The sequence below is a fragment of the Passer domesticus genome, chromosome 6 (genome assembly GCF_036417665.1).
Source record: "Passer domesticus isolate bPasDom1 chromosome 6, bPasDom1.hap1, whole genome shotgun sequence".
NCBI classification, from domain to species: domain Eukaryota; kingdom Metazoa; phylum Chordata; class Aves; order Passeriformes; family Passeridae; genus Passer; species Passer domesticus.
Window position 1 is genome coordinate 15,280,971 of NC_087479.1, and position 17,667 is coordinate 15,298,637.

The window sequence follows — 17,667 nt, forward strand, 5'->3', positions numbered from 1 at the left end:
ATTCTCATGAGCTATTGGATGTAGGGGCCATATCCTGATAGGGTGCTGAGGGGCTAAATGCAAAGAATTTGCTGTTCTCTTGTTTCTCATGAAAGACAGGACATATTTACTGGAATATAACCCTCCCTTATTATGCCATTTATAGGAAACACGTATTCAGTGTTTATAAAGCAGTTAATTTATAACAGACAAAACCACATTATCTGTCATTGGAAGAGCAAATATTTGTTCAAAAACTTCTAAATGGGAGAGACATCTTCATCTCATTTTTAAACATAACTGACTGAGAAACGTAACAGAAGAGCTACCTAACAGGTAAGATAAGATTTATATGAAGAATTTAGATTGTAAAGGAAAGATTATTACATCTTTTATTTATATATATATATATAATGCAATTTTACATATTTATCAGTGATTCTCTTGATGTGATGTTTTAAATGGTTGTAGACCTTAATCAGCTTCTAATGGATTTTTGTGTTGCTATAAAGCTTTCAGAAAAAAAAAGGCATTTGCACAAGCAGCTTTTTTCTTTGATATTGATATTACTAGAAATAAATATTTCTTAAAATGAAAATAATGTTCACTTTGCTCTAACACGCATTTATTAATGAACTGTCTGCTCTACAAATAAAGTGAGTTGTCTAAAATTAACAATAAGCTTCACTCAGGTCTAAAAATACAAGTCTATAATATACATAAACTCTACTTTATTGTTCCCAGAACTGCTTTTCCTATAGTTCTAGAGGACATGCTCTATTTCTAACTAGTAAAGGTGAATGATACAGCTGCTTTAATGTTAACTTTAAATGTTTGCAATCTCAGATTTGCAGTGATTACTTAGTGCAACTGCAAGGTTTTTATTCCCACATTCTTTGCACCCATATCAGTAGCAGATGTGTATGTGTTTGCCTGAGGATTCAGGAATGTTTTCTTGAGTGTTGAATAGTTTGTGATAAACCTGTAAAGAAGAGCTCCTGCGTTTGTCCTGCCCTTTCTGTCCAAAACCTCTCTGTGCTGGGAAGGCAGGGCCCTCTGGAAGGCAGCAGTGCTTTGCCCAATCTGTCCCTTCCCATCTCCTGGGGGAAGCTGGTGGCCACTGGAGCCAAGTCTGTCCCCAGCCCCCTGAGAGAGATGCAGCAGTGACGTCTGCCAAATGCAGCGCTGTGTGCAAGAATTGCACCCTGCCCAGAAAAGATGAGGAAGGGCTTGTGCTCTGCAATACCTGGTGAGCAGTTAGGCCTGATGCTGCATTTAGAGGAGGAACTGCTGCTGCAGAAAATCCTTTCCCTGTGATTGAATATGATCAAAAGCAAAATTTTCCAATCCCTGCCTCTTCGCTAGAGCTGACACTGCAGTGTCCAAGGATGCTTCTTCAAAGTAGGGATGACTCCCAGAGGAAAGAATCTCCTTCTTTGCTGCCAGGGCAGGTGCAGCACTGCGGCAGGAACAGGATCTCTGTGCCTGTGCTTCCTCCACAGAAGTGGGTCGCTACATAAGCAGAAGGAATGCTCAGCAGTTCCTGCACTAGCTCTGAACTGCACTGCTTCAGCCTGCCAGGGGACAGTGAGTATCCCAGCACTCCAGGTGTCACAGGCACTGCCTGACCAGCAAGGCAGGAGCTGAAGTCAAGTCATCCCCTTCCCTACTCCAATCCTGAAAATCCAGACACTGGGAATCTCATTTAAAAAAATCAAGGGTTAATGGGAAAGAAAAATAAATTTTAAAATATTCACAACATGTTTGCTGCATATTTTGCTCTGTTCTCTGTCTGCCATGCACTCGAGAGCAGGCATAACATTCATCGAATTCACTGCCTCCCCATTAAGTCATGACAGCCCATCTGTGTTGCAGCAAGTACAGAACGTGACCTATTATCTCAAAAGAAAATAGCACACCACCTGACTGCCAAAAGCACCTCGTGACTTGGCACCCAAATGCCTCAGTACTCACATCAACATACCTTTTCAGGACTAACTCCCACAGCCTGAATCAGCCAACTGTGAAATTCAGCTGAACTCTGAATAAACCGGATAAAACCAGCTTTTCCATATGCCAAATCACAAATTATACAATGACCGTAATTTGCTGTTACAGATCCTTAGCTTAAAAGGAGTAGTTAACAATTGCCACGTGATTCTAGACTTTTGAATCCCTTACTACTTTATTGAGGGACCATATAATCCAGTTTTTAATCTCATTTATCCCTTTGCCCACTGCTATACAAAGGGAATCTGTGCAGGTTTGGTGGTCTTGAACATTCCATTTAATTTATAATGGGAAAATGCATCTCCAAAGATAGTAGCCATTACAAATTTTTTCATAAGGTGCAATTCAATACTGCTGTATGGGAGAAAATTCATATATTGATTTATGGAAAAATGGATGATAATAATATTTCCACTTTATGCTTGCAAAGTGTATTTCATTTGCAAATTTACACAATGTCTGATGCTAAGGTTTGCCTAAGGTGTCCTGTAAGATCTGCCTGGTCTTCTCTGAATATTTTGGAGCGTATACCCTGAAGATGCAGAAAGACCACTTCATTACATCTATGACCTTCTGCATTGTAAATGGAAGAATAAACTAAAAAGTCATTTTGTTGTCTTTCTTTTTTGCTAGGGAAAAAAACATCTCTAAAGAGCTCATTATTGGATGCCAATATGAAAACAGGAATCTACATACTTCTCTTAAGTGGAATATGTTTTGAATTCATTCAGGCTGGTATCAAACCTAAATTTCCAAAGGAGGAAAAAGAGAGTAATTTCTTGGAAAGATATAACATCAGTATTTCCAAAGAGTGGTACCATCACAAAAATATCTCTAAGCCTTTTGAACACCAAGGTTTTGAAGACCAAGGTCTTGAAGACTTCACTCTTCACAACTTCACTGAAAAGACTGCAAATTTCGGATTTAACCTCTACAGAAAAATTGCAATGACACATGATAACAATGTAATCATCTCTCCATTTTCTGTGTCAGCTCTCATGAGTGTCTATATGATGGCAGCCAAAGGAGAAACACACAGACAAATTGTAAAAGGTCTAAACCTCCATGCTGTGAAGGACAGAGTGGATCACCAACATTTACCAGCTCTGTTTAAACAACTGATAGGTAACATCACAATGAATGAAGAATTTCTCCTCATGCAAGGTGTTCTTTCTTTTATTCAAAAGGACTTCAGACTCAAAGAGTCCTTCCTGAATTTATCTAAGCAGTACTTTGATATGGAATTCCTGAAAGTGGACTTTGAAAACTTAACACAGGCAAAATTTTTCATCAATCAAAACATTAACAAAATGACCAAAGGAAAAATCCCAGGGCTTTTTGAAGAGCTGGACCGCCATAATAAACTGGTGCTTGTGGACTACATTTTCTTTAAAGGTAATTGCTGTTTTTATTTTGCAGAATAATTATTTATTAGGAGAATCAAGACTCTAACTTAAGCTACATTAGGGGGAGTTTCAGTGAATTTAGATGTCCTGTTTTCTCTATATCTTTGTCTAAGATGACTTTTTTCTATTAAGCTCATTTATTAGGAAATTATTTTTCATTATAGGAAACCACAACTCTTCTATGCTTTTTCCACACAATGAGTCTCAAAGAGAACCAAAAACCCTGTATCAAACTATCTCAGTCCATCTCCAAATTATCCCTCTTTATGACATGAAACAATGTTTTATTTTCATTCACCCATTAAAATGAAAAAATCTTAATCACAATAGTCTTAAATGCTGAATACTGGGCATAAAATCATGGACTGATTTAACATAGTAAACAAAATCATTGAAACAAAAATAATTTCTCTATTTCCATCAAGAATCATCTGCCCCAGAGGAACCCAAGTGCCCTATTATTTTACCTTACAGAGGGAGGGAAAGAAATACTAGTGATGGGCAGAAACCATTCCATGGAGAAGTCAGGGAATCCCCATTCGAAATATTGGATAATTAAATTAAATACAGGATACTGAACAGCTGATAGAGAATTTCAGAGAAGATTACATGTTAGGAAAGGTCAGATGCTCACCAGGCACTGATAAAACAAAGATAACATAAATTCTGAACTTGAGTGGCAACTAACCAGGCTTAGAAAAATATTTCCCTTCTTTCTGTGCAAATGAAGTAGTTTATTTTGTGGATTACTTTGGGTTTTTTTCTGTAAAAAAATTCATATACAATAAACATAAAATATAATGAAATTGTCATCCACTTATCCCAAACACAACTGACAGCCACTTCGACTATATTCAGAAATTATCCTATAGCTTTTTTAACTTTTTAGATAATTTTTCTGAACAAATCTAAACATATATAATTATTTAATTTTTTTTCTTTCCTTAGGCAAGTGGGTCTATCCATTTAATTCCAAATTCACGGAAATTGAGACTTTCCACATAAACAAATACAGAAGCGTACAGGTACCCATGATGTTCAAGTCAGACAAAATTAATTCCACTTTTGATGAGAACTTAAGATGCACTGTGATAAAGATACCTTACAAAGGGAATGCCCACATGCTGATTGTTATCCCAGAAAAAGAGGGAGACTACATTTCAATTGAAGACCATTTGACTACAGAGCTTGTGGAATCCTGGCTTGGAAACATGAAAACCAGGTATTTCTTTGACACCCATGGGGCCCTAATGTTTTTGATGTCTACTGCAGCAGAGCAACAAAACCCAGCAAAGTTCAGCTGGTCTTCCTAAGTCTTTTCCCATGGTAGCATCTCTGTGGCAAGAGGTATCTACAGAGTAGAGGTCCTTTAATGGCCTATGCACAGCCCAAGTGGCATGTGAAAGTTTTGACTCAAGAGGCAACAAAACTTTGGCTTATCTCAGTTAAAAATGTCTCTCTCTGTGAGAGAAGGCATGAGTTTTTCCATATTCTTCCTTAGGTCTTCTATCTCCTTAAATTTAGTACTGCCAAGCAAAAACCACTATAAATCTAGACATTTATTAAACATTTCTTACCAGGGGAAACCCAGAGGAAATTTATAAATTTGAATATAAACATGTAAACCCCGATGATTCCTGTGAAATGTAGTTCCTGAAGTGAAAATTCTTTTCACCAGTCAATAAATGAGTGTGTCATCCTGGTATCAGGACACTGTAACTGCTGGTGGAAGTATTTATCTAGAGAAGGAAATTATTTCTAGCATCACTGGCAGCCAAGAGGTTAGAAATTATTTTCTGCCAACCTAAATGCCAGGAGAGACTCTCCAGTTTTTGGCCCTTCTTTTTCTGTGTAAAGCTTAATTCCTGAGTAGTGTGCATTTCAGCAGTCAAGTGACTGTTTGCATTGATTTTTTTTTTTTAACAGAAAAGTGGATATTTCATTTCCAAAGTTTAAACTAGAACAAAAATACAAAATGAAGAAACTGCTTCAAAGTCTTGGAATTAAAAAGCTCTTTACACGTTCAGCAGATCTTACTCATCTGACAGATGATGAGTATGTAGCAGTTTCACAGGTAAGCACTAAAATTATTTGCTGTTTGGATTATGATAGTATATAAACAGCCCAGCCAAGATGGTCATATAAATGTATAGGGACATTAATAACAAAGCACCTCATCTGCCAGGTATGTGCAATCTACACATCTTAATCAGGATGGATCCCACTTCAAGTATGAGGTGTGTAGGGGAAAGGGGTAGTGACATCTCATAGGCACTCAACACCTCCCAAAGCTAACCCATTACAAGAGAAAAGCTCTGCCTCCAGAGGAATATGGTTGGCAGGGAATGAGCACAATTTCACAAAAACTGTGAACAAGAAAGACTATGTAAATGACAGTGAAATGGCAAAAGCCAGGGCAAGGAAGGACATTCAAGGAAAGAACTCCTCATACACAGTCCAGAGACTTCTCAAAAAATAAAGAACCAAAAAGGTAACAGTGAGGAAGAGAAGTCAAAGCTCTCCTGTTTTTCCCTCTATACACTATTGAAGAGAAAAAACAGAATCTCACAGGAAAGGACTGGCACAATATAGTTGCACTCCAACCCATACAGATGTTCCACTTTGTATGCTGAAACTTTCAAAGAACCTTTAAGCAGGTAAAGGCAAGGGCAGTGAATGGCCAAGAAGACAGGAACACAGCCCCATGTAAAAAGAGGAGCAGGAAGAGAGACTTTGCACCACTGTTTAAGGGAGGGCACAGATGAAATTCAGAAGACTGATGGAAAACAGAGGAAGAATGAGAAGCAGAAGAGTATGGAAGACAAAGGATTTGTCAATCACATCAATATCATGAGGTCTATGTGACCAGGGATGTCTTATGAAAAAGAAAGGTAGTCTACAAGAAGAAAAATTTGCTGAAAATAGAAAATTAAAATGCATGGTCAAAGAAAGGAGATGAAAAGACAAAACACACAGAGATACTTGTGCCCACAAGATTGGAGTGTGTGGAACAAGATGAAAAGCAATGAATTCTAAATACAAATTCATACATTATAACAAAAGTTAAAAAAAATCTGAAACAAGATTAATTTATAAACAAGATCTAAATAAAATTACTCTGGCACAGGATTTAAAAATGTAGCTTTATAAACTTATGTAAGGAAGTTGTAGCATGCAACTGCTCGTGGTTGTGGAGGGTTGTATGGCACACACAATCCAGGACCACAACTCCAGGAGAGGCTTCCCACGATCACAGAATGGTTAAGGTTGGAAGGGACCTCTGGAGGTCACCTGGTCCAACTCCTCTGCTCAAGCAAGGTCACCTTGAGCAAGTTTCTGAGGTCCATGTCCAGACAGCTTTTATATTTTTTTTTTAATATCTCCAAAGAGGAAGAATCCACAGTGTGCCAGTGCTCAGTCAGCCTCACATGAAAAAGCATTTCCCAGTGTTCAGAGGGAACCTCCTCTGTTGAAACCTCCTGTGTTTCAGTTGGTGCCCACTGCCTCTGGTGCTGTCACTGGGCACCACTGACGAGCCTGGCTCACCTTCTTTGCAGGATCCCTTTGGGTACTTGTACCCTACGAGAAAGAATCCTTCTGGTGCTGCTCTCACAAGTCTCCCCACACCAAATCCTTATGGAAGCCTTTGTGATTAGCCAATTAACAGGGTGGGATAATAAACACTTCTCTACAAGTTTCAAAAACTCTCACGCTTGAGCTACAGGTTTTCAAAATTGCAGTGGCTTAACAAAACAACCTTTCTGGGAAGATGTAACATCCCAAGAATAAATATTTAATGGATAAAATTGCAGTGATTTTTGGTTTGGTATGAACTATTTCACTGTTGGGAAATGGCAATCTGCAGCACTTTTCTCCCTTCCTCTTGATCACGTAACTTTCATGCTGATTCTCAGCAGTTAACTCTATTGTGTTATGAAAAAATCACACTTTAACAGGAACTGCTAACTGATATTAGAAGCAATATGTGCATCAGCTACAAAGTGCCAGAGGAGCATTCTGTCCCTGGGAATTGTGAAAGACAAAAATATTATTTAATAATATGTAGCAGAAACCTCAACACTGGTGAAGTCCTTCAACTGTTTTCACATAAGTAATTCCTAGAATTAGGAGTTCAGAAGCTGTAAATCCACTAGATGACCAGGTAGTTCACCAGTACAGACACTAACACAGCAGAAGCACTCATAGGTATAAGCAGGCAGAAAGAACAAAAAGGAAAAGATGACAAAATGAAAAATATTCTGCCAGGCTGCAATTTCATTAGGAGTGGAAAATATTCAAACCAATCCAGGACTGTACCTCATTGCTCTACATATTTAGTCTGTGCTACCAAAAGTACAAAGAAGAAATATACAGGGGAAAAAACAATGATTGGTACATTTCCCTAAGCTCTCACAACATTAGCTGCCAATGACATATGCAGGCAGTCAGTGTTTGTGACTGGTGAAAACACATTTCCTACAATTGAGAAACGCCTTTGCACAGTTAGGTGTCAAAGAGGGGCACTCTACACAAATGCAATTGCTGTTTCATGCAAAAACTCCAATCTCCAAGTGAGATCTATGCTCAGAAATGTGGAAAAGTGCAATGACCCCTGTACTGGCATCCACACTGTGAGCCTTGTGGGCATAGTGGTTGTGCTGTCTCCTCTACCCGTCTAACAGAGGTAACTGCACTGAGCTGTTCATTTTAATCCTTAACAGAAGCCTACTTCAACTAAATGCCTCCAGCTGGAAAAATACTCTTCATGTTAGTATTTACTTCTGTCACATACTTATTTCTGCCTTGCATTTCAGGTTGTCCAAAATGCAGTTATTGAAGTGGATGAAGAAGGAACTGAGGCTGCAGCAGCAAGTGGCTCAGAAATAACTGCATTCACAGTGCCTCCTGTCATCAAAGTGGACCGGCCATTCCTCTTCATGATTTTTGAAGAAACTTTTAAAACATTACTGTTCATTGGCAGGGTGGTTGATCCAACAGAAAGGTGAATAAAGGTAACAGTTTCTATTCTTTGGTATGTAAGAAGCTTTATTTTTAATAATTTATTTTATAATAAAAAGACACTGAAATATGAAATGTGAAAACATGTTCTGTCTCTCCTAGCTAGCACTAGGTCACATCCTAGCAATATTTTATTAATGCCACACAACAAGCTAACTTCATTAAGACTCAAAACAACAAAATTGTGACTTGTAAAATCTACCTCCGGTAAAAGACAACCTAACAACAACAGAAGTAAAATTACAAAAATCAGTATTTTAGTGATAAATCTGAAAACCCCAGACATTCAAATGCCAAAATATTCAGGAAGCTCACTGCCAAACACTGCATATACCTCAATGCTATCTTCTGTTACAAAGAAACTGAAGAGCCCAGTGACCTCAACGTTAGCAGAATTTTGCCAGTTATAAGAACAGAAGCAGTATCAAGGCCTAAAAGAGAATTTATAAGCTTTGTGTAGAGATCTTTATTTTATTACTGTAGAAAATAAGTCTGTCATGAAGTCTACCTTGTGTGACCTCTTTCAAAGCATTTATGCAGACTGTCAAATCACCTTATTTTCTCAGAGTACATGCTGTGCCTTAAAATTTAATTCTTTGAATTAAAAACAAAATAGTTCTGAAAAACAGGTATTCTGATTTTGGAAAATCCTGCCTGTACTATTTCATAGCACAAAGCTAGCCCTCTCCTAACCCCAGAATTTCTACCTGTAGTATCACCTAGACACCAGGGTGAACTATGTAACAGGACTCTATAACTGAAATAAAGCAGACTTTGGTAGGAAAAAACATACCTGCATTAAAGTGGAATAAATCTTTTCACAGAGTTGATCCTAAAATCCAAAAGGTGTTGCAAAGATGTTTCAGAAAAATATTTCAGAAATATTTTCAGAAAACTATTTCCATGATCTAACCACAATTTCCTTTATTCAAGTAGAGCAGAATGCATCCAACAGAATGACAGGATCTTAAGATTTAATAGATTTTAATTAGCAGAGTCCTATATATAAAGTACAAAACAATGCAAAAAGCTACTTTTTGGTTTATGTAACTAACAGATGTCAGCATTATTCTGCTTGCTCATACAACCTTCACAAAATAATTGCCCAAAAAGGAGCAGAAGACTTTTCAAAATCATTTGGCAAGGAACTTCACAGGTGTCTATCAGTACACATTCACAGATACCTCTGCTAGAGGAGATACAGAAGATACATTATGGGATAAAGCTGGTAAATCTCAAAAAATCCCCTCAGTTACCCTTTGGTGTCTGCCCACAGCAGCCCAGACACTGATGTACCCCACCCACACAAGGACTTAGGAGGCAGGCTCTGCTATCTGACTAGACTACGAAGGTGCATCTAAGCTAACTCCAGACTGCACTACAAATGTACCCAGAAAGAGAATCACTCCCTCCTGCCACCGATCTATATGAAAACCAACAAATGCCACTGCACAGTTGACCTTCAGCTGTTGTTCCAGAGCTACAGCTGACCAGCAGGTACAAACAGTGCTCTGAAGGGTTCAAATGCATTGGTGCTGTTTAACAGAACTAACCCAGAAGTAAGTGGCCCCTAAAAAGACTCTTGGATGGAGGTCGGTAGTGCAGAGGACTGATAAAAGCATGCACAAGACACCAGAGGTAGTGCACAAGGAAAATGTCCAGTCCAAAAATGTCTAAACAGAGCATTTAAAGATTACATTGAAGGAATTTTTGATTATTGACTAGAGCACGTGTTTTCAGCATTAAATAAATTAATCTTTTTAAAATGACAGACTCTGACAGCCAAGAAGGAACAAAAGACAGACTGTTTACAGAACTCATTACCTGCTTATTAAGGGGAGAAAGAGCTCCGATTTTCTGAACTTACTGGTTGTTCTGCATTGCTCTGCAAGGCATCAAAAGGGCCAACACAGTTTTGAGTCCTGTTTTACAGCTGGCTACTGATGATGTGAGTTGGTCCCTGCCAAAGGTCAGACTAAGAGCAGCCTGAGCAGTCTCCTGTGGCCCACAGCTGTAGCTGCACCTGATTCAGCTGTGCCTGGGGAACTGGGAGAATCTACTTGCATTAATGAACCAAAAGCAGAACCCAGGAGGAGCCAGCCCAGGTCATCTGGACACCTCTATCAATACTAAACATTAAACACCATAAAACTCAAAGAAGCTTTTAAAGAAATCTGTGGTTTACAACATCCTATGTCAAGCTGCAGAACAAACTGAAAAATTAAGTGTTTCCACAGAACTCAAACAATGCCTGTGGCTTAAGACAGAGGACACTGCTAAATCTAATTGAGGTGTAGGAAGCTTAAGCATTTGGACAGTGCTTAATGCAAAGAAACATTCTGTACTTCACACAAGACAGCATACATTCAGCATTATTAGCATTTTAAATAAATACCCTCCATAGGTAATTGTTTTTATTTATTTTAATTATAAAAGATGCCCTGAGAATTATTTTCAAGAACATGCATGTACAGCATTGTCCTATGTTTTATTTTGAGTAAATCATTATTCATGTTCTTACATTATAAAAAGTAACCACACTCACATATGCATACACAGACCAGATCATCTTTATCATACACCAATGAATTTTAAAAACCATATATTTCTGATATCAATATATTTATGCTGCCTCCATTTTGAAGAGAAGCTGACAATAGCTTCATAATCTCTTTGAAGTATTGGCATAAATAGAACTTTTCAAAATATGATTTCATGTTTTTCCACATACATTTTGATAGAAACATTAGCATTAATGCAACCAAATGCAGATGACATCACTGAAACATGGCAGCTTGCAATAGCAGCTGATTAAAAACTAGATTCATTATTATAAATTATTAAAGTGAAAATACAATTTGAAATACTAAAATTAAAACAAGTATTTATACAACCAAATGTACGAAATAAAACTTTTTTTTTACATCATCTGGAGACATTTGTTTTTAGATTGCTTTGAAACTTATACAGGATTTTTATGAACTTGGAACTTGTAAAAACGTTAATTCCAAATTCACAGCACAATGCTTCAAAAGTCTATGGTTTTTTTAATAGACTGATCAATGGTTCTGGACTTTGGTCTTAAATTAGGCTTGCAGGTTCTTTAAAATGTGGGATTCCTTTTTCATATTCATAAAAATTCCTTCTATTTCTACCTTAAAATATGGCAGCTAAGGGTTGCTGAGATGTTAAAGAAGCCAATTAAATAATGGGTATGTACATTGTAAATCCAAGACTTCAAACTACAAAGGCATAACTGAAGAAAACAAAAATCTTTTCCTTAGCTGCAGCAGTTAAGAGCACATAGCTGAAGTTATGGTTCATATCATTTCACTACATGTTAGAATACTGCAACCATTACATTGTTTATCAGAAAATATTTTACAGTTTGGAATTTTATTTAAAATATTTATTTTAAATTTTTTAACATTGCAGGATGCATTTTACTCAGTCCAGGCATTATAGAGTCCCATCTGCTACTCCCACCTTATCCCACCAGAACATTGCTTCCTTCAGTCTCTGGTTGCCTCCTTTTTCAGATGATCTAGGAGTTTGATTTTCTGTTTTTTCTTCATACAAAAGAAGAAACACATACAATATGTTGTTACTATATTGTTAAATTGCATAGCATATTAAACTGCTATTATGCAGAACATTTTAACATAACTCTTGCTGTACTTTAAAAATTATTAGCTGTTCTATTGCACCCAGTGAAAAACCCAAATGGATGTATTCTGAGGGCATTCTTCTCAAAAAGGTTGAAGTTCTCCATTCAGGTGTCTACAGAAGTTCTTGCAGAGATCCATCTGAGTGAGATGGTTAAGGTGGTACAAGCAGTCTACTCATGGTTACAAAAAGTGCCAAAAGTCTGGCATGTTGCACTGTGATTTCTAGGTGTTCTGCTGACCACAAGGTCATTTGGGTAATTTCTGGATTTTTCATGCCTTAACTTTTAAATCTTTAGATATACTGTTTATAAGTTTCAAACAGCTGTAGCTGTCAATTAACTATTTGTATCAGACAGAATTATTTACAAGATGGGGTGTAACTTTTAGAACTCTTGGAATACTAATTTGCATCTATATTTTACAGTATCATTTACATATAACACTATATATTGTTCTGTTTCATTCTTTTAAAACTGCTGAATATTTAAAAACTGCATATATTATATGATAATATATCAGTGTCAGGATACCTACTATCTTCATCACAGAAATGGGACACAAAACACAAGCCAGTCCCACTGGAACTTGGAACTCCCAGCATCTTAAATGTCATGATGAAAACATGATTAAAAGCTGTAAGTAACCAACTCCAAATGTAGTAGAAGAGTGCCAGAACTATTTCATCTTGTGCTTAACTTTCTAAGCAATTATATGACTGGATGAAATACATTACTTTAAGATACTTATCTTAAACATATAACTGATACATGCACCAAACTAGATGTCTTATAGGTCAGTTGTGGGCATCTTATAAAACACTGATATTTATTTAGATTTATTGCTGCATAAAAAATATCTTTCTAATTAGAAATTAGAAATTTCTAATAATAAATTAGAAAATTAATTTTTATGCAACAATAAATCTACACCCTGTTTTTACAAGATGGAAAACCTGTACCACACATCCTTGAAGAAAGTTTTGAGTCAAAGTGAAATAAAATCAGCCAATATCTGTATGTCTATAATCAAGATGCAAAATACTTAAATGCCATCTATGAAGTGGATATATTAATTGACAAATCTATAAAGTTTCTAAATAGTTTCAAACAACTGCATGTTGAACATTTGCAGTCATACTACAGCACTATAAACTCAAGAAAAACATATCTAACAATCTCATAAAGCTGACAACATTCAAAATAATATAATAAAGCTACATAGCCTAATGATACAAGATCAGACTGCTTGATAGAACACAGTGTTCATGCTTTATGTCAATGTCTGCACTAGGATGATTCATGATCTAACTGGCAACTCTTCAACAGGAAGTGAGAAAAACTCTGCTCTGCATGTGAAATCTCTTGTGGGACAAAGTATCCAACCAATGCTCTTTCTGATTCTTTCCTATTCCATCAGGTATTTAAAGCAGGTAGTCTTCTCTTTTGTAATTCTCTCATTAATTATATGGGTGCTCCTTTAGCATAATTCTGGCATTTTCTATGGCCTAAGTATTACCTAAGACCTAGCAACTGACACCTACACTAAAACAATTCTTGTCACCTGCTTGTGAGCACTGGATCATGATTTACTATTTTTTTCCCTTGCATCTATTCTATTTTCAAAAATAGATAAAACTTTAATTGGCACGTACTTATAAGTTAGTTCAAACTGAATGTTTGAATGCATGCGTGTGGTAAGAAAAGACTTAAGTTCTCCACCAAAGTAACTCTGAATTTTGAAATATTCGTGGAGCACTATTATATATGAAATCAGAAATTCTTCATCCCTGCAAACTGCACTATATTGTCAAAAGTGAACATCTGCCAATATAATGTAGAGAACTTTTATACAAAATATTAGGCTTAAGCAATTAAACAATATTTTATCCAACCATATACCACTTCAAATTAAGAATAATTGATTTTATCTGCTTATACTCTGATTATTGTGTTAGTGCCCACATATTTACTTAGAAAAAGAAACATTAGAAGTTACCCTACTTAAGTTGCAGAGCCAGCAAACTAAAAGTTGGGTTTTGCCAGAATTGAGATGATCAGTGGAAATTTTAACCAGCACATATGTAAATCTGCATGATGATACAGTCTTAAAAAAACACCCAATTATTATTTTCTCACCTTAGTGAGTTTTCCGCCTTAGTCAGTCCACCAAAAGTGATGCTCATTGATGAGCATCTATTAAACTGTACCTCTCACTGTACAATTGTCATAGAGTGATTTCTGTCAGCTGCTTATATATTTGGATATCAATTTTTTTCATCATTAAAATTAGAAAATAATGCTTCCTTGAAACTGACATTTCTAGTTGGGTTGTTTGGTTTTTTTTTTACTTTAAGTGTGCATATATTTAGCACCAGGCCTGACTTCCTGAGTAAAAGAAAGATAAAAAGTACAGCTAAACATATCTGTGATCGAATGCATTTACCACCAGACATTCCTGTATTTCTTAGTATCTCCTTATAGAGCTGTTTCATTTTCTTATGAAAACAGTTAATTATTGGGTCAGTTTATAAACAAGAGATTTAATCTACAGCACAGCAGACATTAGACCAACTTGAGAGATGTCTTTTCCTATAAGAACACAGAACACTAAAACTCTTATTCAGAACTAAATTTAGGACATCTTAAGCTTCCTCTTCCTAAAAATGAATGTTTTTCTTCCCCTGATACATCCTCTTTAGCTTGTGACCCTATGCAGTTCAGGGACTTTCTGAACCAGATAAAGCACCCAGATCATTGTGTTTGATCAGAATCCTACTTTCAAATACTCTGCTCTTAGGGCATTCATTTGGGAATGGTACACAGAGACTCGAAGCTGTGTTTCTGACATTCCACTCTCCTGCCTGAAGACAAAAGTGCAAACTGCTCTGTGTGAGTCTTTTCCTGTCCCTCTGTATTTAAACAAAAGATATCAGTTTTATTTTAAAAGAAAGATAGAAAAACCTTTGAAATTTGGAAATATTTCATGTGATAAAAAATATGTCTAGCTAATCTTTGCACCTCACTGCTTTGTGAATATTAATCCATTCATTTTCTCCAAATCCTTGTGGGACACCAAGTAATTGAAATTTCTACAGATTGCTAAAAATATTTACAACATTTGAACTAATTTTCTGGTTTTAAAGTGAGGAAAAGAGGCATACCATAATTAGGGTGAAAGAAAATGAGGTTTTGAGCACACCTAATTTTTTTAAACTATGTAGCACTCCATTACATTTTATGTTCTCAAGATAAATGCCCCATTTACTTAAGAGATAGCTGAAAATGTCACCATGTCTACTAATCTAACTGCTGACTTTGAAATGGTGCACTTTGAAATAAGTGACCCCCTAATGATCTGTAACTGTCTGAAGTACTGTGGGTGGTATTAAGAGAAGCCATTAGACACTGGCAAAGACAGGGACAGAGGGCAAAGTGATCTGGCACCTTAAAGTACTATTCCTGTGAAGCCACTTACTCAACAGAGGCCATCTGCATTCACAACTTACCTTCTAACCTTCTCTACAAAATAAAAGCTATAGGTCACTATGCAAGCTTGGGTTCATTCTAGAAAACAATTTATCTTGTACAGTGAAGACGGTAGAATTCCAGCAAAACAATCAAGTACACAAGGAGCTAAATTAATATTGTTTGTTAAACTTTTTAGTGTTTTATTTTACAATTTATTAGTTTTATTAACTTAAAATCCTGACTAAAGCTGGGGAGATGTTTTGGTTTGTTTTTTAAAGGAAACTGGAAATATGTTGTGGAAAAATATGTTCATACAGATGTTTAATTCACCAAAACACACCATCACTATCATGTCCTCTCTTTACCTAGCAAACCAGTATGTTTTCTCTTTCCTATCTTAGCTTTCAGTTGTGGTTTCTGTTAGATTGAAGTCTACTTTCCCAGACTCCTTTCTTGCTGTTGCTGACTCCTTCCCTTTCTCCATTCTGCCTTGGCTAAGAATGCAAATCTCTGCTAGCAAAGAAAAATCTCAGTTGGAGCCCACAAAATTACAGTTAGTCCAGTGATGGTAATTTAGTTATAGTGTAAAAGGAATCTGCAGGGAATTTGCTGCTAGAGTCTACAGAGATTTGGGTGAGTGTATGTCACAGTGATTTTCTATGATTTACAGTTTTAGCACAGGAGCAAAAAATACATCTTTGATTTTGTTCTTGCAAAATGCTGAACAGCATTGGCTGGTGTTTAAAGGCAAGCAGCCCAAGGGAGATGCCTAGCATTGAATTTTTGTTTTTTTGTAAATGGTAAGGCAAAGGCAGCATTAATAGCAAATACCAGTACCAGTTCATCCTAAGTCTCAAGATTCATGACAGAATTGTTACATAATGATAAAACATATACAAGTTCACAAAAAGAAGGAAAAGTAGAAACTAAGTAGTCTAAAAATACTTGTATTTCTCCAACTACAGGCAGCTAAATCACTGTGACTGTAGTTATTACACAGCAAAGGCACTAACCTTCACTTTTTCCCATTCCACCCTCTCAATTATACACCAGCTGAATGCAAATATGTGCAGAAGAAACAATGTGAAAGACTAATTAGAAGGTAATGCCATCTTAGAAACACTTACAATTGCATACCACATTTCTACCCTGCTATTTTAGTATTTCAAAATCTGTGAGCAGAAGTATAATAAATTCAGGCCTAATTTGACATGGCTCTTTTGAGTTCCCTTTGAAAACATTACCCCTAGGTTCAGTTTAACATCTTGTCAACAACTTACATGCTCATCTTTCGGGACAGACTCTCCTTATTTGCATTGCTCTTTTGGTCAGCTGAGTTAAATAAGCTGCGAGAAGAACTGGAAGGGAAGGCAGCATTCCCACTGTTGCCAGCAGCATGAGCCCGGAATGAATCATCTGAAACACAGAGGTGCAGCTCAGACAAAGAACTTTGGTTGAAAACACTTCACAGAAAGTAAACAGAATGAGCTGTTTTTCCTGTGACAACAGTGGCATATTTCTTATGGCACTAATCCAAATTTTAATGGAATGGTTTCTACTGAAAATTTCTTCAAGTATTTTTATTAAAAAGTCCCACTAAATAACTGGAATTCACATTTTCAAATAAAATATTCATACATTTAATGTATGCAAGAGTGTGATTTCTTGGGCCAATCTTTAGCTGCTTAAAATTTAGCTATTTAATGTAATTTAATTGCCTAGTGCCTAATGGTGGTGAATTTAAAGACAGGTTTCTCTAGGAAACCATTCATCTCACTCTTATCTTTAATCATCCAAACTCTTTAAAATTTAGTGATCAGAAACGTAAACAGTTTCTCTCTCTTAATTCAGTTGAAGTTTTACATAAAACTCATTCTCCTCATGTAAAATTGGTGGAGAAAAACTCCAAACCCAACCTTTTGATGATACCTGAAATTCCAAAGAGGACATGACAAACTCAGTTTATTTTTACTACTTTTAAATGTAAATTAAAACAAAAGTGTAGGGGAAAAAAAAAAAAAATCTGAAAAATACACTTACTAGACTAACACTTATATGCCCAAATGTATTGGATATCTATTATTCTGCTTTCTTTAGAAGAATGGCATCTTAGAGTAT

General features: G+C 36.4%; 2 protein-coding genes across 3 annotated transcripts in view; one reads left to right on the plus strand and one right to left on the minus strand.

Moving 5' to 3' along the window:
* Positions 1 to 332: 332 nt before the first annotated feature.
* Positions 333 to 8,888, plus strand: SERPINA10 (serpin family A member 10). The gene is made up of 5 exons (XM_064423501.1): positions 333 to 1,566; positions 2,623 to 3,384; positions 4,344 to 4,617; positions 5,322 to 5,469; positions 8,210 to 8,888. The coding sequence occupies exons 1-5, from the start codon at positions 1,509 to 1,511 to the stop codon at positions 8,399 to 8,401; spliced, it is 1,434 nt and encodes a 477-aa protein (XP_064279571.1). The 5' UTR covers positions 333 to 1,508; the 3' UTR covers positions 8,402 to 8,888.
* A 1,934-nt stretch (positions 8,889 to 10,822) lies between these two features.
* The window catches only part of PPP4R4 (protein phosphatase 4 regulatory subunit 4), a 56,787-nt gene continuing 49,942 nt past the window's right edge, over positions 10,823 to 17,667 (minus strand). For both annotated transcript variants that reach the window (XM_064423495.1, XM_064423496.1), the window contains 2 exons: positions 16,830 to 16,965; positions 10,823 to 11,983 (listed from right to left, as the gene is read on the minus strand). In XM_064423495.1, coding sequence (XP_064279565.1) covers positions 11,959 to 11,983; positions 16,830 to 16,965 — 161 coding nt within the window. In that variant the 3' untranslated portion in view covers positions 10,823 to 11,958. The remainder of the gene's footprint in view (positions 11,984 to 16,829; positions 16,966 to 17,667) is intronic.

What these genes read in the sequence shown, in the direction of transcription:
- SERPINA10 (XM_064423501.1), top strand. Translation starts at nt 1,509, where the DNA reads ATGCTCAGCAGTTCCTGCACTAGCTCTGAACTGCACTGCTTCAGCCTG. An exon ending in CTTCAGCCTGCCAGGGGACA is followed by an intron (nt 1,567 to 2,622) that starts GTGAGTATCCCA and finishes CTTTTTTGCTAG; the next exon opens with GGAAAAAAACATCTCTAAAG. An exon ending in CTTGGAAACATGAAAACCAG is followed by an intron (nt 4,618 to 5,321) that starts GTATTTCTTTGA and finishes TTTTTTTAACAG; the next exon opens with AAAAGTGGATATTTCATTTC.